The sequence below is a fragment of the Hypomesus nipponensis genome, chromosome 4 (genome assembly GCF_054491055.1).
Source record: "Hypomesus nipponensis isolate SF chromosome 4, ASM5449105v1, whole genome shotgun sequence".
Classification (NCBI taxonomy): domain Eukaryota; kingdom Metazoa; phylum Chordata; class Actinopteri; order Osmeriformes; family Osmeridae; genus Hypomesus; species Hypomesus nipponensis.
In genome coordinates this window covers 15,935,053-15,959,000 of record NC_140364.1, presented here as the reverse complement: position 1 = coordinate 15,959,000, position 23,948 = coordinate 15,935,053, and the positions used below count along the sequence as shown (strand labels likewise).

The 23,948-nt window shown below is 44.1% G+C and overlaps 3 protein-coding genes across 14 annotated transcripts; 1 reads left to right on the top strand and 2 right to left on the bottom strand.

Annotated features, from left to right (window-relative positions):
- Positions 1-2,590: 2,590 nt before the first annotated feature.
- Positions 2,591-4,881, bottom strand: stpg1 (sperm-tail PG-rich repeat containing 1). 2 transcript variants are annotated; one of them, XM_084697064.1, is made up of 9 exons: positions 4,810-4,881; positions 4,632-4,708; positions 4,441-4,547; positions 4,253-4,351; positions 3,858-4,037; positions 3,610-3,718; positions 3,344-3,512; positions 3,052-3,242; positions 2,591-2,791 (listed from the first exon to the last, which is right to left on the bottom strand). In XM_084697064.1, exons 2-9 carry the CDS (start codon positions 4,666-4,668, stop codon positions 2,718-2,720), a joined length of 966 nt encoding a protein of 321 aa, XP_084553190.1. In that variant the 5' UTR covers positions 4,669-4,708; positions 4,810-4,881; the 3' UTR covers positions 2,591-2,717. The 2 variants fall into 2 exon arrangements, with proteins under 2 accessions (XP_084553190.1, XP_084553191.1); XM_084697065.1 differs by lacking the exon at positions 4,441-4,547 and having other exon boundaries at positions 4,810-4,855.
- meaf6 (MYST/Esa1-associated factor 6) lies at positions 3,861-8,921 on the top strand. Of its 7 annotated transcripts, none has more exons than XM_084697071.1 (9): positions 3,861-4,057; positions 5,805-5,920; positions 6,007-6,094; positions 6,204-6,249; positions 6,344-6,530; positions 7,705-7,734; positions 8,018-8,086; positions 8,277-8,310; positions 8,479-8,921. In XM_084697071.1, exons 2-9 carry the CDS (start codon positions 5,871-5,873, stop codon positions 8,491-8,493), a joined length of 519 nt encoding a protein of 172 aa, XP_084553197.1. In that variant the 5' UTR covers positions 3,861-4,057; positions 5,805-5,870; the 3' UTR covers positions 8,494-8,921. The 7 variants fall into 7 exon arrangements, 5 of the variants coding, with proteins under 5 accessions (XP_084553197.1, XP_084553192.1, XP_084553193.1 ...); XR_014753340.1 differs by lacking the exon at positions 3,861-4,057 and adding an exon at positions 4,946-5,172 and having other exon boundaries at positions 8,018-8,141; XR_014753341.1 differs by lacking the exon at positions 3,861-4,057 and adding an exon at positions 4,946-5,172 and having other exon boundaries at positions 7,705-7,834.
- Positions 8,922-12,349: 3,428 nt separating this feature from the next.
- On the bottom strand, positions 12,350-22,915 carry LOC146295865 (four and a half LIM domains protein 3-like). 5 transcript variants are annotated; one of them, XM_084697058.1, is made up of 6 exons: positions 22,806-22,914; positions 16,921-17,090; positions 15,684-15,858; positions 14,558-14,727; positions 14,144-14,330; positions 12,350-13,536 (listed from the first exon to the last, which is right to left on the bottom strand). In XM_084697058.1, exons 2-6 carry the CDS (start codon positions 17,074-17,076, stop codon positions 13,385-13,387), a joined length of 840 nt encoding a protein of 279 aa, XP_084553184.1. In that variant the 5' UTR covers positions 17,077-17,090; positions 22,806-22,914; the 3' UTR covers positions 12,350-13,384. The 5 variants fall into 5 exon arrangements, with proteins under 5 accessions (XP_084553184.1, XP_084553186.1, XP_084553188.1 ...); XM_084697060.1 differs by having other exon boundaries at positions 16,921-17,141; positions 22,806-22,900; XM_084697062.1 differs by lacking the exon at positions 22,806-22,914 and adding an exon at positions 22,562-22,639.
- Positions 22,916-23,948: the final 1,033 nt, after the last annotated feature.

Below are 23,948 nucleotides of genomic sequence, written 5' to 3'. Positions count from 1 at the left end.
TTCCAAGCGCGACCACTACCAGCTACGCCAAAGAAAAGCCATTGGCCATTAAATACCTGAGGAGTGAGTTTCACCAGTTCACACCGGTTACACCCCCAGACCCCCCTAGTTTTACTGGGTCACAGGAAAAATTATAGGTTTTATCTAGGGGCTTAGCCCCCCCAAAAGTGGGAACCTAGATTCGCCCCTGGTGTGAGAAATGTTTGAAATGCGTATGTTTCGCGGCGAATGTGTGTTAGTGGTCTCCCTGTAACGTGAGCTGGTTCCATATATTAAAGATCCTGTGACATTCGGTTTTTGGATGCTTTAAGATAGGCCTTAGTGGTCCCCTAATACTGTATCTGAAGTTTATTTCCCAAAATTCAGCCTTGGTGCAGAATTACAGCCACTACGAGCAGTCCCACAATGAGCTTTCCTCAGGACGCGCTGTTTCTGTGTCTGTGGCTTTAAAGGCTATGAGGAAGAAAGAGGCGGGGCTAACTGCCATGCTTTGGTCGTTTGCAAGCCATGATGTCTTGAGGAAAACCAATATCGCACGGTCGTAGCTAATTTTGTCATTGGTGGACCAAATTCTCTGTGCGGACAAAGCAGAGAAAGGGGACGTCACGTCGGTTTTGTGACGTCATAAAACCAACATTTTAAAAACCAAGCGTTTCAGCTTTTGTTTTCTCAAAGGCGGAGAAGAATACCCAGGGCTTGGTTTACCCCTTTCAAAATTTCTATCCACTGGGGGACCAAAGGCAGGCTAGGGGAACTCATTAATGTTAAATAACCTCCTAAAGTGAACATTTCATGTCATGGGACCTTTAATGTAACCCTAACAACATTCTGGTTAAACCTATGCTTCACCCTTAACATTAAATGTGTCTGTCTACAAAGGTGTAGCAGTTCCTTATTCTTCGCCTAACAATCTTTTCTCTCTCCTCTGTATTTTCATCAGCGCTTAACAGATGACCGCTGGGTCTGTTGACTGGATGCCGGTAGCTGTGTATCTGCAGAGCTGAGGGGTCGAGTCTGCTGCTGATTCTGTCAGTCGATAATGAGCTTCCAGGAAGCAGGAGTGGAGAGAGGGAAGCACCGAGGACATTCAATCTTCCTCACCCATCCATGAACAAACCGCTTGCTCTCGTACACACACACTCACACATATACACTCACACAGACACAATTGTTGCAAAATGATCACATAATACAGCACACTCTGTACATCTGCCTGTATGATCAAAATCGGAACATTTACAAAATACCAACACTACGGTCCAGCAATCCAACCCTTTTCTGCTAAGCTTCAACACACAATCATGTCATGATTGAGCAGCAGGCCCAGGCCAGATCATGTTCGTATTGCTGCCATTTACAGGATCAAAATAGAACTGGTCAAGTCATGATGAATCCCTAGGGCTCACATCCTCTGCCTCCAAACTCTGCATCTTCTCCCTCACCCACAAATCACCCCATTTATGTTCCCCAGTCAGCTCTTCGGGAGATGAGCCGGATCAATGAAGAGGTTCTTTGTTGATCTGATGACGACCATCCGACAGTGCTGACGGTAAAGGCATGAACTGACTGGGGTGTTTGTGTTAAACCTGGAAGTTCACAAGAAGCCGGCTTGTTCGTGAAGGAGGCAAACTATCCACCTGACTGTAGATCGACACAACATGTCATACAACATGCTTTCAGCCATGTCATAAAACTGGAGTAATTCAGAAGAAGCAGTAACAGTAACTGGTTTTTACTTTTGACTATTTAGGGATGAAATGTTCATACATGCTCTTTTGAAGGAACATGTTTATACTTGAACCCTTTGACTTTCAGAGATCCTGAATCTCAGAGCATTCCTAAGGTTATGTGGTTAATTGTGACAGTACAACAGATGAATCACCACATTGGGCATTTCCTAAATGGAGTTCAGATGTGTTTCTGGAGACTGTAACCATATGACCAGATATCTAGATGTATCAGCTGTTGCAGTGTGGGAGTGAAGCATGTCTGCAGTTGTCAGGGTATCAAGACAGACAACACAGAGAATGTGAGCTTGGAAAAATCTCCAACTGCTTTTTCACAAGCAGATGGTCCCCACACTTTAAACAAAAATTCCCGAAATCTGTTTCTCCTCATCACATCATTCTCTAAATGTGAGACTGCAACAATAGTTGGATTCCCTTTCCTTTTGACAGAACTCAGATCTGGACACAAGGACTGGATGACTGGAGGAGGGGAAGTGATCTGAGGAGACCTGATGTGTCCAGGGTTGTCCCATGCCAAAGGCCCGCTGCATTGTCCACATACAGGCCTCCCCCTGCCTGTGCTCAGCAGTTGCTGTGTTCTTGTTAGTGCCCCCAGTTGTTCCTGCGAGGACTGTAACGCTGACTGTACTAACAGCTGACATGGACTATGCTGCCCAGTGGATCCTATTTTAAGACATATATTCAGATCAGATTATACAATATAGGGATTAGAAGAATATATGTATTATCAAAATAACTAAAATATGTTTTGACATTAGTATTCCTCAATTCAGTTTTTTTTCCATTTGGAATATAGAGACAAAAGGAGCAAACCTGTTGATTTGTATAGTGAAATTGAGATTTAGGTAGTCACATACCAAGTCACACAAACACAGTCTAGTCTGAAAGATCTGCAATCAGTGCCAAGCAGTGTGGGGTTAACACTTCACAAAAACAAACACCCATAGACACAGGTGCTGCCAAAGAGCTTTATGCAGGAATCCAGTTCCTAGAGCGGTTGTATAAGAAGGACTGCTTTGACACCTTCTCTGGCTCATAGAAACCTGAAAGGGAAAAGGACACTGAGATTAATCGGACATTGTTTTAACTTCATGGATTTTGTTGGTGGTTGTGTATATTATGGTTTACATATGAACGCTTCAATGGCTAGCACCTCTTCAGGGAAATCATATTTTAGTCAGTATTCGAATAGAGAATTGGCTTGAAATGGCTACATTTCCTAAAGCGAATCTGGGCCTTAATTGAACAGATATTCCAAGCTCCTGAAGAGTGTTATCTGTGTGAGTGTGGAGGGCTGTCAGACCTGGTCCAGGGGCTGCTGGGCCCTGCCTGTCCCTGGGCCATCGACTGGAGGACGACACGAACACAGCGCTGGAGACGCAGTGTCTGGACGGCTGGTCGTACACCCCCAGGTCATACTGGCAGGGGCCGGGGAGGGGGGGCTTCCTGGGGGGAGTCACGGGAGCAGCTGATATCCTCAGGTAATGCTTCCTCCTTTGAACACAGTTGGTTTCCAAGCAACGACTCACGATCATTTGAAACCTACACAGAGGGATGATAAGACCGTGATGGTGCTATACTGTGTGTGAGCTCACGGTAGGGTGGTCCTGTTCAGGGGCTCCGGGGGCTGGTAGGGGCTGTAGGTGGCAGGACCAGGCCCCTGAGGGGTCACTGAGGAGGGGATCCGGGCGGTGGTGGATCTGAAGCAGGAGAGGGAGATGTTGGAGCTACTCTGACTTCCAGCATCGTTCACATTGTAGTGACCTTGAACAACATACACAAGATAACTTGCGTCAAGCAGGGTACACAACACCATGCACTGTATTATAGATACAGGCAGTGTTTGGTGTAAGACTCTTACATGGGGATGGCCCTTTCGAGTGTAAGGTGAAAGAACTGCGTGTGGTCTTTGACAAAAATACAGACTTGGCAGAAACTGTGGTGTTTCTCTGGATTCTATCAAAACACACCTATGATAAGCAAAAGAAAAACATAAACATTGTATTCAGTAACATGAATTGATTTATTTTTACTTATATTTTCATACTTCATAAAAGGACAAACGCTTTGAATGACCTGACTTATTATGAGAATACAGATCTTAGTTACGTTGTATTTGTTAGGGCCAGGTGAGGCTTCGTGTCGTTCCTGGAGCTGCACAGCGACGGGGGGCCTGAAGGTCCGGGAAGCCCCCCTGCCGAAGCTGTGCCTTTGGATCAGAGAGGACTGCAGGTTGTAGGCATTAGGACCTGGGATCCCCCTCTGAGGGGGGCGGGGGACCCTGACAGTCTGGAGGGCGGAATCAACAGGTGAAACATCCACATCACAATCCCTAATGCATCTGAACAATACTTAATGTACAGGAAATCACTGAATATGGATTCACATAATTACAACTAAATATAGATGCAAAGTTTGCCGATTTGAGAGCTCACATGTCTGACAATGATAAGAAACACGTGAGGATATCTGTGTGCAGAGAGATTTCTGTGCCCATGTCTGACCTGGGATGCAAGGCCTCCAGTGCCTTTCTTGGAGTAAGACGGGCTGATAATATCAGCCTGCCTGAGAGACATGTATGAACCTGGCCCAGGGTTCACATCCTGAAACAGAGAACAACAAATCAGTTATTGGTTGTTCTGTGTGATGTTTGGCAATCGCATGCATAATTGATCATTGTTGGGTTGCCCACCTGACAGTCTGTTAAAATGAACCTCTTGGTTTGTGAAGAGAATCCTTTTTTCTCCTCATTGCTTATGACTACTGTTTGGTATTTTGTGGGTATTGAGGATGTGTAACCTGGATCAATGTATGATAACTATTATGCAACGTCACATTTAAGAATGTAAAGTATTTAAGGCAGGCAAAGTGACATTCACTCACTTTCTTTCAAGTCTTTAGGCCTATGTATTTTCCTCATTGCTTCAACCAGATTGAAGGGAAACACTTGCAATGCTTGTCTGTGGTGAAGAGACAAAACAAACCAACATAAGAAAACACTGCAAAACATAAATGCTAACGGTGAAAAGTACGGAGACTGTTGAAATTACGTTTTTCTTACCATTGAAAATGTTTATGAAGAAAGATAGTCAACACATGAATTTACTGAAAAACCTCCTATGATATGTTGCCATGACAATGAGTATACTTTCTGGTTCGGTAAATGCGAAGAGCTGGAAGGAGTAGTACTCTAAAAGTTATGTCGCTAGAACTGTGGATTCGGATTGGAAATCAGAGTAGTGGTACTCTGTCCTTTAGCGCCAGTCTGTGGTGAAACAATGTTACGGGTCTCATTTAGGCCGCGCCGCTATTGTGTTTATTCAAGACATTCATCATGGCGATGCATGCGAAAGCGACCCCGCCGCAGATCCCAGACACACGTCGGGAGCTGTCTGAACTGGTCAAAAGGAAACAAGAACTTGCTGTAAGCCAAATATGTATTTTAACTCGCTTTATTTCTTTGCATCCGTTTATCTGGTGTGGTACGTAACATTTGTAGAGCTAAAATATCCTGCCAGGTACTGTAGTTAGCCAGGCCGCTAACGAAACCTTTCTGGGTAAGCTTGTTTAGACAGCAGTGTTACACTGTGGCGGCCCACGCTACGTGATATTTCATGTTTTGCGCCGTACTCTGATAAAACAAACGTACCTAGCAATCGAATTTCGACGACGGCCTTCTACCGTCGTTTCCTTCGTGGCCAGTGGCAAAACTAATAGCAAGATACGATAATCAATCGAGCCAAATAGTTTCCAGCGTTACTACAATCGGCCATCTGAGGAATAACATTACATTATTTGAGACATTTACTACTAGTAGCTAACGCCTCTCAGTCGTAGTGCTGTATCCCGCCATGGTAGTAGTTAGCTGGCTAACTCCTAACTAGCCAGCTAGCTGCTGCGGCTACAAACAACCACATCCATTCTTTTCTGCCCTCGGTCCCGTATCACACGCCGGCGTTTCTGTCATATTTTGCCCATTACATGTCTTGTGTGCACCACATGAAGCTGGCTAGATGGGTGATACTTTTTTCGTCTCTAACTTGAACACTCTTTCAGGAAACATTGGTGAACTTGGAAAGGCAGATATATGCTTTCGAGGGCAGCTACTTGGAAGACACTCAGATGTATGGGAATATAATCAGAGGTTGGGACAGATACCTCACCAACCAAAAGTGAGTACGGCATGAAGAAATCACTGGTCAGATATAAAGCGGTTATTTATACATGCCCGTGTAACATTCACGTGATTTTACCGTAGGAACTCTAACAGCAAGACTGATAGAAGAAACAGAAAATTTAAGGAGGCAGAGCGCTTGTTCAGCAAGTCTTCTGTCACTTCTGTTGCGGTAAGTTCCTTGAGGAGGGTCTCTTTCAGTCTTCTAGACACACCTGATACACCTGTGGAATACTCACCTGATGCACTAGTAAGTAGATTTCCCTTTTCTCTGTTAACAGGCTGTATGTGCGCTGGGAGGAATACCAGATCACATGAATGAGAAGCGTGAGTTGTTACTTCACGTCACATGAACACAGTCCAGCCTCTAGTGTTGTTCTGAGTGATGAGCTGGTGTTGTGTGTGACCCCTGGTGTTTCAGGAGAGCCGGGGAGTGGTACAGAGAGCGACACGTCTCCAGACCTCCAGAACCAGGAGAACGAGCCGAGCCAGGAGGACACGGAGGATCCGGACGCGGCGCTGCAGGACCTGAAGCCCCAGAAGGCCTCCGCCTCAGCGGGGAGCCACCACAGCAGTCACAAGAAGAGAAAGAACAAGAACAGGCACAGGTACCAGCACAGCCCTACACCAGCAGCACAGCCCTACACCAGCAGCACAGCCCTACACCAGCAGCACAGCCCTACACCAGCAGCACAGCCCTACACCAGCAGCACAGCCCTACACCACCAGCACAGCCCTACACCAGCAGCACAGCCCTACACCAGCAGCACAGCCCTAGACCAGCAGCACAGCCCTACACCAGCAGCACAGCCCTACACCAGCAGCACAGCCCTACACCAGCAGCACAGCCCTACACCAGCAGCACAGCCCTACACCAGCAGCACAGCCCTAGACCAGCAGCACAGCCCTACACCAGCAGCACAGCCCTACACCAGCAGCACAGCCCTACACCAGCAGCACAGCCCTAGACTAAGACCCAGTGGCCCAACACATGAGAAACATCCTGACCTGTATAAAGAGTGGCATAGTGTGTTTATTAGTACTTCACATGTTCCTAGTGTGATGCTGACGTGTTGCCTCCCTCAGTGCATGCTGGGTAACTGAGCTGACAGGTAGTTGGGGAGGTTAACCAGCTGCCAACTGAGTTTTATTACAGTAACATTAGAGGAGTTGAGAGCAATCATGTTATAATACAGTAGCAAACATTTCTTTATGATTATTTCATAAACAAATACATGTATAGCTATCACAGGCCCTCTGTTTAGTTAACTGCTGGTTGCATGTTCAGGTTTGAATTAACTCTTCACCTCATGCAACTAGCCTTGTTGTGATTTACACTTGCAAAATCTCAATATACATTTGAAAGTTATTTATGAAGTATGAAAAAAATCTGGTTAGCAATTTAACAGAAAAAATAAAGAAATATGTTCTCCACCAAAAAATACATTTTCAATTCCAACGATGGATTTTTCTCCCAAAATCAGGTGAAGCTGAATTTCAATGTTCTTTTTGCCGTGGTATTGATAGTAGTGTTTTACAGATACTGATATTTGATATGCTAATGTGCCTTCCTCATTGAGGGTCAATAGGCTTGTCTGTAGGGCCTAAAGAAAAGTGTCTTCAGGAAGGAATTTATGACCATTTCTTAATATCTTCATAGGTTATTGTGAACCTTTTACTGATGCCTGTTTCTAGCCTGGTGATGATGACAGACTGCATTACCCTGTAGTCGGGCTGGTACTAACTACTGCTGCTCTCTTCCTCCCCTAATGCTGCCCCCAGCCCTTCTGCCATGTTTGATTATGACTTTGAGTAAGTCTGAATTTTACTTCCTGCTTCCTGTGGTGCTACATCCTGTGACCTCATCCTCTCCCCTCCCTGCGCTCCACACTAGCTCTGATAGTTGGCTTTGGTAGTTTTTTTTTCTTCATGCCATTCTGAATAACTCTTACTCTTGATTCATATGTTTGTATTCTGTGTTGCACTCAATAATACATTTGGGTAGAGAGCGTTCTAAACTCACCAGTAGATACCATTTGTTTATGACAGGGGTTTAAGTTCAGCTTATTTCTTGATCCTGGGTTTCATTCCAAAGGTCAAGTTCCCCTATTCCAGCTATGAAAAAAGCTGCTCTTCCGGCCAAAATGAGATGGGCAGGCCCAAGGTGGAGTACAAATAGACATCTTTAACCACCCTAGCTGTTCATATGATCCATATGGGTTAGTCTCTCTAGCTGGAGTTTACTGTAGTGCTGATGTCTGTCATTACCATGGTTACTGTTGAGTGTTACTAACCCTGAAGGGACCTGGAAACTAAGGCTAAAATCCTGCTGTTTTCTGTGTGTCTGTTTTAAGGTTCGACATGAAAGTGAACAAGAAACCCAGGACGGTAAGTTTCTCCAGTTTTAATGAGACGTGTCAGCGTGCTTTCCCAGTTCTGATTCTATATGGGCGTTAAAACACAATGGGCTTAACTCGTTCATTCCATGTTGTTGAGTTTCAAAATGAATGTGGGTTTGTTTCTGAGGGCGTTTGACATGTTCTTATCTCTCTACAGGACTATTCTACTTAATGAAGAGGATTTCTCTCCAGATTAGGAGGCCAGACTGCATCGGCAGTGAAACAGACACTCTCTGGATTGTGTGATCTCGTGTGTGACTTTGTTAGCTGTCTTCATTTCTGCAGCTTGCATTCTGGACATGGAACCTCTCCCTGCTCACGGCAGTTTGATCACTAGATTTGTCTTCATCCTTTTTCGGCAGACATGTCCAAAGTGTGTCTGTCCTGCATGTTGCTAAAGACCAAGGTGAGGTTGCATATGTAACTCACACCACATTGTATATTTCAGTATTTATTATGTGACGCAAAATCTGTCTGGAGGAAAACCAGTTTGACATTTTGTTAAGTGTTTTGGAGCTGTAGACTATCCACAAATCATCTTGTACCTTTTTTTATTTCAAAATTTGTTTTGCATCCATTTTAATAAAACATGCAGAGAAACTCCTGTTTCTAGTTATCCATGTTTCTGCAGCGTGAGTTCAACAGTCTCACAGCAGTTCCACGTTAGTGATCCCAGGTATAGTACAACAGCTCTTGATCCCAGGTATAGTACAACAGCTCTTGGTCCCAGGTATAGTACAACAGCTCTTGATCCCAGGTATAGTACAACAGCTCTTGGTCCCAGGTATAGTACAAGAGCTCTTGATCCCAGGTATAGTACAACAGCTCTTGGTCCCAGGTATAGTACAACAGCTCCTGAGTATGACAGGCTCACAGCTCACTTTCCTCCCTGACTCCTCCCCCAGTCTCCCTCACCCAGAGTCAAAGGTGGCATCATGGTTGGTTTCTGCTTTACCTCACAGCTTAGCCCAGTCCAGATATAATAAGTAGGAACTGTTTACACACCGATCCATGACATCACTGCTGCATTCTTCTCTGAAAGTTCTCAGACTTCGCTTGTTTAACAACAATATTTACATTTGGATTGAATCCCATCGATAAAAGCTCAGGAAACACTCTGGAGTCAGTCCTGATTGGACATATGATACGATATACTGTTTTACAAGGCTATATGTCATAACATGTTTTCATAGTAATTGAGAGTAATTGTTAAGGACATTGTCAACTGTTCAGTAGCAACATGATGAATCAGATGTGCCCACCAGGTGGAGCTAGAGGTCGTTAGATCTGTAATGGCTGCTGTTCTAAAGGTGTCTACAAGGTTATGAAGAGGCGGCTGAACCAATGTTCTCATCCAGCTGTATGGTTATCCTTAATCATATGAGTGGTGTGTTGAGTCTCACCATTCTCTTGGCAGTAGGATGATCCCTTAACTACAGTATGATCTTAGTTCTGCCTCCCTGAAAACTTATGAAAAACAGCCTTTGTAGCCAAAAAAGATTTTAAAAAGCCATATTTTGCCCTGTTTTGTGTCAGTTAGTGCCTAAAGACTTGCCAGGCACCATCATACTTGACTGGAGACACCCAGCAGAAGAGACTTGTTGACAGCCACAATAGAGAGGCTATCTGGGAAACATCTCTCCCAGGAATGCGTTTCTTGGTTTCATGGTGCCTCAGCGCCACACTATTTCAGAGTCACATTTCAAGAGGAATGTCCTCAAGCATCACAGTGTTATATCTTCCTTCTTCCTCTCAGCCTCTCACCTCACAGCGGTCTGCTTCTGGAGGCTCAGTCAGTGTTCCGTCAGAGCAGACCTGCTGGGTCCCTCGTGAAGGGTGACTGTTGGACGTGACGCGGGGTAGAACTGAGATATTGTCTAGCCCTGGTGTGGCTGTCTCTGAGTCTGGAGCTCTGGAATCCAGACAGGAGGCTGTGGTTGGACCAGGTTAGGTTTCAGCCTGTGAGTCATGTGTAAGTCATAGGTAGAAAATGTTACTTTAAACTGGTAACATGACCTTTTACCTTTTAATTGTTGTTTGGAGGGCTCTTCCAGTTCCAGTCTGAGCCATGGTTTGTGTCATGTTAAATGATAGACAGCAATATATCATCTTCTTTCTCCATAAAACAAACGAAATTCATAAACACAGTTTTCCTGAAATAACTGTGGGGATGCAGCTGTAATCTAATTCCCACAGTGTCTTGTACTGTTGTCTGCATGGCCGTGCCCAGACACTCCTCGTTGTGTGTCTGCAGGCTACAGTGTGTCGTTGGGTTTGGCCTGTGGGTGGTCACATGTGTTATTTAGATTTGTTTAGCAGCTGCCATCGGCAAAATGCTCTTGAACACAGTCCAGAGGAGCACTGATACACCGGGACGCCGCGGTGCTGTGTGGGTGCTGTGGATCTACGTCTCAAACACAGCCCGCCTCCTTTCCTGGCCAAACAAGGCCTCTCCTCCACATCCCCACTAACGGGGTCAAACGTTTTTAAGAAGAAGTCATGGGAAAGCCAGGGTCACAGAAACATGATCTCATGTGATTGGGGGTTTTGTGAGGATTCAAATAAGTCTTGATGCAGGGATTTTCAGTTTATGGATCGTTGGAATGAACTCAAGTATTGTTACAGAGACTTGCAGCGACATGTGAAGCAGAAAAGTTAAGGGTTATACATAATTTATATACATATACAATTTTTTTTTTTTTATCCCCCCACAACACACTGAAAGGAGAGGAGGAGGAGGAGCGAGGAGCGAGGAGGAGAACAGAGAAGCCTAAAACAGAGTAGATGAAAGCAGAGCAATAGAGCACTGCGGAGTTTAGTACAGTGTCATTTAGCACATTGGTTTATCAGTGGTTCCCAACCCTGGTCCTCAGGGAACACCTGTCCAGCATGTTTTAGATGTTTCCCTGCTCCAACACACCTGATTCTAATGTGTTGGAGCGGGAAACATCTAAGACATACAGGACATGAGTGCCCTGAACCAGGGTTGGGAACCTCTGATTTAGCAGACGCTCTTATCCAGAGCGACTTACAGTAAGTACAGGGACATTCCCCCGAGGCAAGTAGGGTGAAGTGCCTTGTCCAAGGACACAATGTCCAATTGCATGGCCGGAAATTGAACCAGTAACCTTTTGATTAATAGCCCGATTCCCTAACCGCTCAGCCATCTGACTCCACTAGTAGTCCTCATCAAGTACTTATCAATGTCAAACCTATTTTAGAAAAAAAATTAACAATATTTTTTCAAGCGTTTAAAAACTTTTAAATAAATGTCAAACCTTTCATAACTTTTCCCAAACTTTTTTTTTTTTTTTTCAACCTTTCAAAACTTGTTTTTCCCAAAATACTTGTTCAACCTTTCAAAACTTTTTCCCCACACAGTGAAAGGGGAGAGAACAGAACACAGGAACCCAGAGCAGAGCAGGAGCAGAGCAGAGCAGAGCAGGAGCAGAGCAGGAGCAGAGCAGGAGCAGAGCAGAGCACAATAGAGTCCTCATCAAATCTGCTCTGCTCCAAAATGTAGAAAGTACAGATATTTGTGTAAAAAATGTAAGGAGTGAAAGTAAAAAGTTGAAAGAAAAAAAAGTAAATTACTGCTATCAGAAAAATCTACTTGAGTACAGTAACAAAGTATTTGTACTTTGTTACTTCCCATCTCTGTGCAACACCAACAAACAGAACAACAATTATTCAGTTCAAGATGCAGATGTTGGTGACATCTTGCTTTGCTTCACTTAGTTGACAATGAAAGTGTTTGTTCTGGTCAATGTTGTTTCTCACTGGACTTCAGGGGAAAGTCACATGATCACAGCAGCCTAGCGATGCTTCTGTGAAAGCTGCACGATCACACATTTTAGAATGGTAACAGATCAACATTAATTAATAAGTTAATGTCTGCTTGAAATAGAATTACTTTTGGTTGCAAAATATACACAACAGGAAGTAAGTTACCTATCATGCAAATCCTGAAACTTATTTTACTATTGTGGACTTTTTAACATTGTACATCCATCCTTAATAGCACAATATTCAGATTTAAGAACATATCTTTATTTCATGCAAAAGTGCAGATTGTAACAATTATAACATACAATTATCTTATTACTGGTAATAAAAATAATATTGTTACAGTAAAGAAGGCACAACAATTGTGTTATAGTGACATCAAAGCTCTCATTACCAAATAACACAAATGTGACATTTTTTGTTTTGGAATAAAATATACTTTTGTATACTTGCAAAATCATATTGTACAAACTGTGCATATACCTAACGTCTACTAGATAATGACACACTTTGGCATCACCTATATTGCCTTCTCCTTTGATGCTCTGTCTGTTTGAAATTCTTCTGAAGAGACCATAAACACAGACCCACCACCTGTCTGAAGAAGACCTTTATCTTCTCTGGTACACTTCTCTCTGGTACACTTCTCTCTCTGGTACACTTCTCTCTCTGGTACACTTCTCTCTCTGGTACACTTCTCTCTCTGGTACACTTCTCTCTCTGGTACACTTCTCTCTGGTACACTTCTCTCTCTGGTACACTTCTCTCTCTGGTACACTTCTCTCCCTGGTACACTTCTCTCTCTGGTACACTTCTCTCTCTGGTACACTTCTCTCTCTGGTACACTTCTCTCTGGTACACTTCTCTCTGGTACACTTCTCTTTGAGTGTTCCCCATGTATCTCTGGGCATGAGCTTGTAAAAAAAAAAGAAAAGAGCTTTACAAATAACATGTGACCGCTTGATTCTTATAAGTCAAGCAAGATTTTTTTGCAAGAGCACAAGAAAACATAATAAATATATGATGAAATTATACATGTAGTGGCTATAAGATATATACCGTTTGCTGCATTTAGACTGTACATACATTTCAATAAGCTTTGTTTGAAACACACAGTCAACAACAAAGACATGCATGCAATACAAAAATATTCCACTGTGATTGTATACTCGGTACCCGTGGGGTTAAAGGTTAAAGGGTTAGAGGCCGTTTAGGTCTGGTAATGAAACACTGCATCTGATTGGTCAGCCGTGGCTCCTGGAAGGGAAGGGCGAAGCTCATTCGTCGCTGTTGCAGTCTTTACAGAGGATGAGATCTCGGTCAGGGAAGAAACCGGCGCCCACCAGCGACACGGAGCAGCGAGAACACTTGAAGCAGGGCTGGTGCCACTGACGCTCCTGGAACGACACGTACTTCCCTTCCCCGAACCCTGGAGAGAAACACAACATCTCATGTGACAAACACAATATCTCACGTGACAAACACAACATCTCACGTAACAAACACAATATCTCACGTGACAAACACAACATCTCACGTGACAAACACAATATCTCACGTGACAAACACAACACCACCCGTGTCAGATGCTGAAACATGGATGAATGATGCCTCTCTCCTCTGCAAAACAAGGGCACATCTCACGCAGACACAAAGATTCCTAACATTAAGCTCAGTGGATATCAAAAGTGAACTGCGATAGAACTTATAGGACTTAATAACACACACAGATCTGCCAACTCTTTGGGTACTCTGTGTTCTCTGTGCAACACCTTCGAAATAAACGCAGAAGGCGGTCCTTGTGTTGTCTGTGCTGTAGGGTGCTTCGCCTCTCTGCCTGGACTGGTAGAGAATGCCAGGATTAAGCAAGACTTTGTTTTCAGTTTCATCACCAATAAATCATTCCTACCACAAAGTCCATGTGTTTGTTTTCAGTTCGACAACTTTGGATTTGGCCCTGATAATGACAGCAAGTGGCCCATAAACCAGCAGAGTCTGTCAAAGACTTTGGCACAAAAGACTGTTACCCAACCAACCTGTGATGGCAGTGTTGCAGAAGGCACACTTCTGTGCGTACAGGTTGCTGAAGCACTTGACGCAGTAGGGGCTGTCTCCCTGGGAGGTGAAGGGCTGTCCTGCCAGAGGGGTCTTGCAGCCCGTACACAGGAAACACTCCCTGTGCCACGTCTCATCCTTGTAGGTGACCCCTCCCTGAGCCAGGGTCTGGGTTAGGGATCCAGACACAGAACCATTAACGACCAGACTAGGTTAGGGTTCATGCTTCATTGGGAAGTGAAGGGTGACAAGAAGGGCAGGGAGAAAGTGAGAGGAGGACATGCAGCAAAGGGCCCAGGTCAGATTTGAACCCAGGCAGCTGTGGTAAGACCTCAGTATACATGGTGCGCACCTTATCACCCCCATGGCTGTATTGTGAGGGACTGGTAGCTCACCTTCTTGCAGTGTGTGCATCGCGGGGCAAACCTGCCCTCGTAGCAGGGGAGGCAGTAGTAGAACTCCTTGTCTGGGATGAAGGCCTGGGCACCGATGGGCTTCTCACAGCCGTGACACAGGAAACAGTCCTCATGCCAAGTGGAACCTCCGTACTCAAGCTTCCTGGAGCCTGAAGGAGAGAGAAAAAGAAGGGAAATAAAAGGACAGAGAGAAAGGAGGGAGAAAGAGAGAGAGGAGAAAAAGAAGGAGAGAGTGAGGAAGGAAGAAACAGACTTCAGTTTGACAGTTGCTAATTTGTGTGCCAGGTTAGCTTCTACGTTGTTGGGGAATGTCACACACCTTTTGGTTTATGACACACGCCTAAAGTGTTCTAACACGTAAATTGAGAACATGGCAGAGATGATTCACCATGACTACAGACACTTTGCTTTCGTTTATATAAAGCCAACTAGCCCTGACAAGCTGTGAGTACCACATAATAGGCAGATACAAACGGGATAAAAAAGACGTAATTCAATTCAACATTCTATGTACTGTTATTCCAACTGAATAAGTGCACAACTTTTTAAATGTCTCAAACGCGCACTTCAAGTGGGTGATAAAAGAAGCAAATTAAAAGCGTCATTCATGCGTCTGAAACTGAACATTAGATCTCTTTATCACGGCCTGTGTTTTACACGCCTTGGCAGTGAAACTGGTAGGAAGGTCAGACTGCATTTTTAAGTGGGGCGAGGGGGCAGTGTAGCATTTAACTGCATTCCAACACACAGTACAAAGCTAACAAAATGGACACCCAGTTCTGAAGAAACACAGAAATAACACCCCACCCTCCCCAGACATCCGACCCCCCCACACTGGTGCTGTGCCACGGCCACAAGGCCCCTGGGGGTTCAACTGCCTGGAAGGCTTCCAGTGGAGCTTCCAGTGGAGCAAACACACTATCACACCGTCACATCTAAGCTGTCACATCCTGCAAAAGCAGAACTCGTTAGCTTCTTTGTGTCTCCCACACCTGTGTGACAGCTCATCACCTGAGACTGTGACAGCCTGCACATGCTGCCAGGTCAAGGGAACTAGGTGATGGTGCCATCACAGCCCTACTGCATCATGGGAAGTGTAGTTCACCTGGCATGACGGTCTTGTCGCAGGCCACACATTTAGAGGAGAACTCGTTGCAGTAGCAGTCGTTGCAGACCAGCGCCTCCTCTTGGCTGGTGAAGGGTTCGTCTGCTAGCGAACGTTCGCAGCGGAAACACCGGAAACAGTGTTCATGGTAGTGTCTGTCCTCGTAGAACAGCTCCTGGAGGAAGGAGATAAACAGGATTAAGACGGGGAGAGAAGAGGAGAGAGAGGGAGAGGAGAGGGGAGGAGAGGGAGGAAGAGAGAGAAAGGGAGGGATAAGAGGGGGAGGCAATGAAGAGAGCTAGTGCAGGGCATTCCACACAAAGAACATTCGAGTTTAAGAGACCATTGACCACCGTCAAACCTTGTAATCTTTACTGTGTGCAATCTTGACCTCTGACAGGCTGTTAGAGGCAACTATGTGCTGTTGAACATAGTTTTACTCTCCACAGTCATCAGTATCCAGGAGTAAATACTGAAGCCCTGCTCAGAGGAGTGTCCTGCTTGTGTTTGAGTTTAGCTGCAGAGCAAGCAAACACTGTTAGATAAACACCCCCTATTATTAATGATTCCACTATGGTCTGGGTGAAGGAAGACAAGTCTGATCTATGGCTTTTCTCAGAAACAGCCCCAGTGGAGAGAGCAGGACAGCGGGGGTGATGTACTGTGTGGAGGAAAGAGAGCCAAAGAAAGCTGGGTGTATATTTACTGCTTCTCCTTCTGAGAGTCCATAAGTCACGGGTCACTGGCTGCCCGTGGCGCACATGGGTGTTCCGCATGTTTGGAAGAGAGAAGAAACCAACAGGTCTCCATGTTGGCAGGACGTGACGCCAAACTACCAGGCAGTGGACATGTACATGTAGTCATTTAGCAGACGCTCTTATCCAGAGTGACTTACAGTAAGTACAGGGACATTCCCCTGAGGCAAGTAGGATACAGTGCCTTGCCCAGGGACACAATGTCATTTGGCAATCGAACCGGCAACCTTCTGATTAATAGCCTGACTCCTTAACTGATCAGCCATCTGACCCCAGACGTGACGCCAGATTACCAGGTATTTCATCAAAGTGCTGGAAACAGTATGCACCAACCCTCAAACAAATGAAGACTCACACACTCTCACACACTGAAATTCGGTTCAGTTCTGGAGACGGAGAACGCATGTATCTCTTCTGCCACGCACACACACACATGCTCACACATGCACACACACACACACACACACACGCTCACAGCTTACCCTGGCATTGTGTCCGATGAGTTGCTTGCACTCCTGACAGGTGTTAGCATACAGGCGATCGTAGCAGGGGATACAGTGAGGAACCTCCTCCAGCTGAATGTATTTGCGTCCGTACAGGGATTCCTTGCAGGTCCCACAGTCGAAAGGCTCACTCATGGCCGATTCAGCTCCTGGAGAGACAGATGACAACCTGAAGGTGATGTTGGCTGGGGGAGTGAGAGCTGGGAGAGAGTGCAGCAGAAAAATGACAGAGTGAGGGAGAGAGCGAGAGAGAAAGTAAGTGAGGTGACCCAGGAGGTAAACAGACGAAAAAAAGGTTATTTCGCTTTTCTTATTTCATCGATCAAGTGTTTTTCTATAAGAAATTTAGATAGGGCTGAGTATACATTTCAATGGAAGAGTTGTGACCAAAATAAATATGTAATTTAACATTCTCCTATGTTCTCCTCTCGTTCTCTTGTGAATTAGTTGCTCCTCTCACATCATTTTCCTACCTCCCCCTCATTATAAGGAAATATTTTATGGCAGTTTGAGCAATAAATAATATGAATTGCAGACTGAGCTATGATGACACAGCTTTTTCTATGTCAAAAGCTTGCCTTTGAGACTGTAGTCCTCCTGAAAATAAGGCAAAGGGTTCCAGTGTGTGTAACCTCAGGGCGTGTGGATAGCTGGGTCGGAGATCAACTGTCTTGCAATTGCATGTTCAAGAAAACAATTTGGGGAACTTACCAAAGGCTCCATCATACATACAAATGCAAACAGCACAGGGGCGACTTGCCAATGTTTTTGCCAAAATGGGCATACATTTTTCTGACCATAAGACTTGTCACCATCATACAAGGAATGACATGATCATTTGTGAGTTCTGCATTATTCCCCTGGCCAACGACGGCATTAGTCAACGACTCTAAAGGCACACACATATAAATGTTTCTCTTGGACGAGGGTTTGTTTACCATTTCTTTCCGTCTTCTGGGTAAAGAAAGACTTGAAAGGCTTTTAATACGTCAGGCCAGGATGGTGAGCTGCATAGAGCCAGGCTGTGTTCACGAGGGGGGGGACCCCCTGGGGGACTCTGAAACACGTCACATGGTTCCTGAACCAGCGCTATGCTCCTCATGAAGGTTCTTGGTTCCACCTGTGAGCAGCTGCCCTGACATGGGCCAGACGAGCTGGAAGCAAACCTCGGCTCATGAAAGGAACTTGACAGAGCAGATATTTTACAGGTCTTGTGGTTAATATTACACCTGGTCCCTAAAACGCCAGCATGACTGTCTGACTAACACATTGCACATGAAGAACTCGATGTTTTAGTTAGAACAACCAATCAATGCAAGTACAGCCAGAAAGACTTAACTTTTACAAACCTCATAAGTCACAGAGGCATCAGCCTTTGTATCCTCCCTAACAAGACTGCCTCTGCTTCAGAGGCAGCGCCTCTGCTTTAGAGGCAGCGCTCAAGGTCAAAGGCACAGGGATGGAAACCAAAACATGAATGAGCCCAAACCAGCCGTGTCTGTTTGGACTCACTTTATGGCCTGGCCGGGGGGAAGCTGTGTGACTTTCCTCGCTGGTGTCAAGAGGTTGATGTTTCTATTCTGGGCCTTCCATCTGTAGAACGACCGCAGCACTGATACAACAATGGCCTTCCTTCCGGGCATGGTTTTAATGTCTTACTGCGTGACAACTTCTGCAAATGCATTCTCTGCTCTGCAGCTGTGGTGTCCAGTTTTAGACACTGTAACGTTTTATCATGATGATTCACATCAATTGTCCATAAAAAAAATTACAAATAATCTTGCACTGTTTACAGTAAGAGACTGCATTTTCTCTTAAAATTAGATCGATATTTTCTCTGTTCCAGGCCTCTAGGGCTGTTTTCACTCCAAACTGAAACGTCATCTAGACCTCCTGCTACAGTTACCAACAACAAAGACATTTTCACATTCTTTTGGAGTGAAATGTCTCACCCAACACGATTTAAATATGTACGGAAGCTCTTCCTCATTGATCCGTCTGTGTCACGGCCGAGGTTATGTCAGCCTGGGATGACCAGAGACTTTACTGTTGCTGCTTTTCTACAGGTACACTTGCACTTAGCGATTCATGTTGTTAATTGTAACTTGCTTAACTACATGCTCTTATGGTTCTTCCCTTTGGCACTTATTTTTTGGTTGTTCACAATGTGTGCTTCTTGTTTTGGCTACCCACAATGCTTTGGGGCTATCTTGTTGTTATTATCAGTGATCTATGCACTTTGTAAAGCTCTCTCTTGGAAGTCGCTTTGGATAAAAGCGTCTGCTAAATGAATAAATGTAAATGTATGTAAATGTAATATATGTATATATAATATATAATCTGGAGAGAGATTAAAGACATCAACTAAAAGCTTTACACTGTAAGCCAAACAGTAACACTCTTCAAACTTGGTCGACAACCAGACCTCTTTCTGTCTCTCCCTCCTTCCTCCCCCTCTCTCCCACTTCCTCCCTATCCCTGCCTCTCCTTGTTTCCCTCCCTTTACCTCTCACTCTCACTCCATATGTCTCCCTCTCCCTCCGCTTCTCTTTCATCCTCCCCCTCTTTCTTTCCTTCAAAGCATGGCGTTGTCCCTCTAGCACCAACCTGGGAGTCTTCAGAGCAGTGCCAGCTGGACCTGCAGGTGATTTCTGAGGTGGTGTGCTACTCTGCTCATGTTTCCCAGCAGGGGAATCAAGTTGTCCATGCTGCTTTACAAACACACACCAAACATACTACTGCAAACATACTACTGCCCCCGTTGGACTGGTGGCTTCACTCGGACATTTCTCTCAAGCAGAATCATCTCAATACAGGTACAGAAACAGCTACAGACACAACTGCAAAGTTTCCCAATGAAAGGGACTTCTACCAGAAAGAGAAACTAGTAAAAGTACCCATGAAAGGCTTTTACCTGCACTCTGAAAATGATTTAGCGCACAGGCTCTCCGGTGTGTCCTACTCCATACAGTGGCCTTGGGATGTAGAGTACTTTAGAAAACAGTTTTGTCCTTCCAAACAGGAGAGAACTTTACAACTGAGTAATGCATCCAGCTCTTACGCAGATTCAGTTAGACTCTTGACTGCTCATAGACGCCAAAGAGTTGGGTCAATAACAGGAAACGGGTAAATCATGTCATTAAATCCACACTTGTTTAGTTTTTTTTTAACCATGTGGATTACGCTGTATCCCATACCATTCAAACAGAGAAGACTTCTTACTTGAGAACAACTCCTACTTTGTAGAGTTGTACAAGAGAGTTTATGAGGAATGTCAATACAGTCACACAGCACCATTCTACCCTGGGAAATGTAACACTTTCATGGTTAGGGGCAGGAATACAGGCAGAAGAGGAAACCCTGGTTTCCAGTAGCTACCAAATGACTACTCTGTCCTTCAACCCAGCACAACAAGCCACTGTGGAGTTATTCTGCTGGATCACAAGACTGCCATGGCACCAAACACATAACAAAATAAATAAAAATACTATTTTTATTTGTCTTTGAACTGAGTTCTCATCAATTCAATGTGGTCTTGCTGCTTCAAAGATTTACCGTTTAGAAAGTTAAACCCTGCAATCATTTACCATTGTCTTTTTGAGGACATTTTTATAAATTTGTTGTGTTGCTGGGTGACGGTGACTTGTCTTGTATCTAAACTACATCAAAAAGTCTGACAGTTTATTGTAAGTTTATGGGAGTAAAAAAAAAAAGCAACAACATATTGTTGGTATCTTTTGCGCAAACTAGCTTTTGGTAAGACTTTGTTTTACTTGGTATAATTTTCCGTAGGAACACTTGACTCAACACAAGTAAACCAAACTGCCCTGGTCAACACAATCAACTATGATTATCCAGAACAAATATACATGTAAACATATTTCCCATCTACTGCTGCGAGCCAGAAGGACGTCCAGTCAGAAGATCAGCCCCACTGCCCCTGGTGTTCACAATATCAGCATGTTTATCTTCCCAGAAGCCCCAGCACTCCTACGGCCGTGTCTGATTTATTTATCTCACATGAGGAGGAACATCTCCATCTGCAAGCAGAGCCAGAAGACTGAGGTGTGTGTTCTGGAGGGGAGACAGCTGGCATCACCATAGCGCCAGGAGAGGAGCTCATGATGGTGGTGGTGTCACTGGTCACAGCAGAGGCTGTGTCCCTGCTGCATGTTAGCTAACTGAGCCTGATGTTCCCAGTGAGGAGTCAAAACAAGCCCTTGATGAAGGACTGACTGACTCTTCTGAAGGAAGGATCCTGATGGTCAGGTTCTGATCTGTTCAGCCTGATCACCCGTCTATCTCCCCTGACTAGCCGATGTGTCTGGCTATCCTCCAGTGATTGTACTCAGACCCAACCTTCGCCAAATAAGGAATGTTTAAGGAATGTGGCTGTGGTCAAAAAGTAACAGAATCATGTGTTTCCAATGTTGGAACAAAAAAAACGTGAACAAATGCACTTTTCTTCTTTTCCAGAAAGGCAAATTCCTTTCTCTAAAAATAATGGTGGAGTTCTTTCTCAGCCAACATCGGATGCTTGTTCACAGGGGGATAAATAGCCAGTGACTTAATCATGAGTTCATTTTATCGGAACTGAATTGAACATGATGTTATGTATACAGATTTGACTGAAAACATGTGGAAACTATTTCCATTAGATCCCATGAGTGTTGCATTGAAGTCAACACATGACATCACTCCCCAGGTTGTTGAATGGCTTATTGAGGTGGGTTGCTGAATACAATTAATTATGAAGCAAAGAAATTCCAGCAAAGATCCCTAATAATAAAACAGATCATTAAATTTGGAGCTTTGAACGCAGATGAACTGATACATGGTTTCATGTACAAATATGCAATATGGCTATTGTATTTAGACATGTCATGCAAATAATGTGATAGTTGATACAGCAGGTTGTTTAAATATGTATTTAACCAACCAATTATTTAAAATGACAAAGTGCTTTGGGTTAGAAATGGTGATCGAATTGTTGGTATTTGGTAATTTGCCGATCGGCTCAATTCAGCACTTGGTTTCCTTTTTCTAAATAAAGACATATCCTATGCGGGTGTTCAAACAGGGGGTCGGATGTGACCAGCCTTTAGACAGTCAGCCTATGAATATTTACTGGCTCATGACACAGGCAGGGAACGAGGCGATAAGGAACAGATGATGTAGAGCAGGAGTTCTCAAACGTTTTGGGGCCAGGGACCCCTTACAGGGGTGAACAGAAGAGACTTTGGATAAGAGCTTCTGCTAAAATGACTAAATGTACATGACTAAACGTGAACATTTTCCAAGGATCCCCCAATAATCGTAACATCCATTCTGCATACCCTTTGCGCTCTTAACTGGACACAATATGCTTGTTTTGTTGCTGTAAATGGTCCCCATCTGTAGATTATTATATATTTTTCACTTTTTAATGACACGGCACACTTTTCCAATGCTATTGTTTATGGCAAATTATTTTGCAAACCCCTTGGCTATGGTTCCCCTAGGGACCACACTTTGAAAACCACTGATGTACCGTATCCATTCATTTCTTGAAACTGTACTTCATACTGCCTGGCTATTAATTATTTCATGTCTGATGTCTCCACGTTCTATATTAACATACCTACTAGTGTTAATATCTCCTCGTCATCTTTTTTAGTCGGCTAAATGTGTCTTCCAGTATTCCTATGGATAGCTCCAGTTAACCTTAATGACTTTCTCATACTCGTTCTTAGCCTAAATCTTAGCTAAAACGTACAGCAGCCTAATGTGTCTTTGTTGTTTAACTACCGGTCTATTTTGTGACCATCTGATGTAGACAGCAACTATATAACAAAAAATACAGAACTAGACTGGTCAAAACTTACCAAAACGAAAATTGTCTTTTTAGGTTCTGGTAAAACCGTCCGCACGATTAAACTTTCCGGGAGTTTTGAGACGCTCTTTCAGGCAGCCAGCTCAACACGCATGTACAGAGCCGTCATAGTCGCAGGGGGCCTATCTCCGCCCCTTTACCTCACTTTACTACAGAGGCAATATCTGGTATAAAAAAAATAGGTCAACTCATAACTTTCACGTATTTGGTTGTTAGTTATATAAACGATAAACTAAACTTATTTAAAAGAAAATGCGAATTGTCAAATTATTATTAGTTGTTAATCAGTGTTGTCAAACGCATTCAAATGCAATTCCATTAGACCCATTTAATGCTGGGATACATAATGCTTGGAGTTCTGAAATAAATAAACAACATGAGTTAGTAGACTACATGAGTTGCCTACAGCCAACTGCCATATATTAGCATTCATAACTGAAAGCTGTTAGGCCTGTTTAAAAATGTCAACAATTAACTTCCCGTTGACTCGTTATTGTTTCATAGTCTCCATTACGGTTCCTTGCAACTCCTGAGGTGGTTTCTATCTGTCATCATGAGAAACTGCACGACTCCTAAACAGCCTAGACAGACATATATTTTTCCAAATTTCTGACGTCCATTTTCCGCTCCTCTGAACTGCCAGTCTGGGGTTGATTAGAGGCTACAGCTGCGGTTCCATCCTGCCGCTACCCATGACAGAATGTATGAGCAAACATTAACTATGCACTTTGTTGTACTGTATTTCAACAGTCAGAACTTTAATCTTTGTGAGCACAAGTAATACATTTAGACAGACAGCCGATGAGTTACCAGGGCTCTGTGCGGAGAAACTGTATCTTCGCACCATTAGTGTGATATAAACCACCAGGTAGAATACACTTTTACACGTGCAACCCAAATACAGTAACTGCGTCTTTAGCATCCAGTGAAATGCCTTAACGGACCTGTATTAACATGCATTGTGGTGCAATAGGGTAACAAACCAATTTACCTTCTCCAAAACGGGCCTCAATCTTTCCAGGAGGATATGATGCCCCCTGCTGTCCTTTAAAACACAACACAGCCACATCATTAAAACAGGTCAATCCAATTTAATTTCATTAGACCAGGGGTTTTCAACTGGTTTTGTCCCAAG

What these genes read in the sequence shown, in the direction of transcription:
- stpg1 (XM_084697064.1), bottom strand. Translation starts at nt 4,668, where the DNA reads ATGAGGAAAATACATAGGCCTAAAGACTTGAAAGAAA. An exon ending in CTGGAGGCCTTGCATCCCAG is followed by an intron (nt 4,038 to 4,252) that starts GTCAGACATGGG and finishes TCCGCCCTCCAG; the next exon opens with ACTGTCAGGGTCCCCCGCCC. An exon ending in CTCGAAAGGGCCATCCCCAT is followed by an intron (nt 3,513 to 3,609) that starts GTAAGAGTCTTA and finishes ATGTTGTTCAAG; the next exon opens with GTCACTACAATGTGAACGAT.
- LOC146295865 (XM_084697058.1), bottom strand. Translation starts at nt 17,076, where the DNA reads ATGAGTGAGCCTTTCGACTGTGGGACCTGCAAGGAATCCCTGTACGGA. An exon ending in TCATCGGACACAATGCCAGG is followed by an intron (nt 15,859 to 16,920) that starts GTAAGCTGTGAG and finishes TCCTTCCTCCAG; the next exon opens with GAGCTGTTCTACGAGGACAG. An exon ending in CGACAAGACCGTCATGCCAG is followed by an intron (nt 14,728 to 15,683) that starts GTGAACTACACT and finishes TCTCTCCTTCAG; the next exon opens with GCTCCAGGAAGCTTGAGTAC.
- meaf6 (XM_084697066.1), top strand. Translation starts at nt 5,083, where the DNA reads ATGGCGATGCATGCGAAAGCGACCCCGCCGCAGATCCCAGACACACGT. An exon ending in AAAGGAAACAAGAACTTGCT is followed by an intron (nt 5,173 to 5,804) that starts GTAAGCCAAATA and finishes ACACTCTTTCAG; the next exon opens with GAAACATTGGTGAACTTGGA. An exon ending in ATGTTTGATTATGACTTTGA is followed by an intron (nt 7,735 to 8,017) that starts GTAAGTCTGAAT and finishes TTCATTCCAAAG; the next exon opens with GTCAAGTTCCCCTATTCCAG.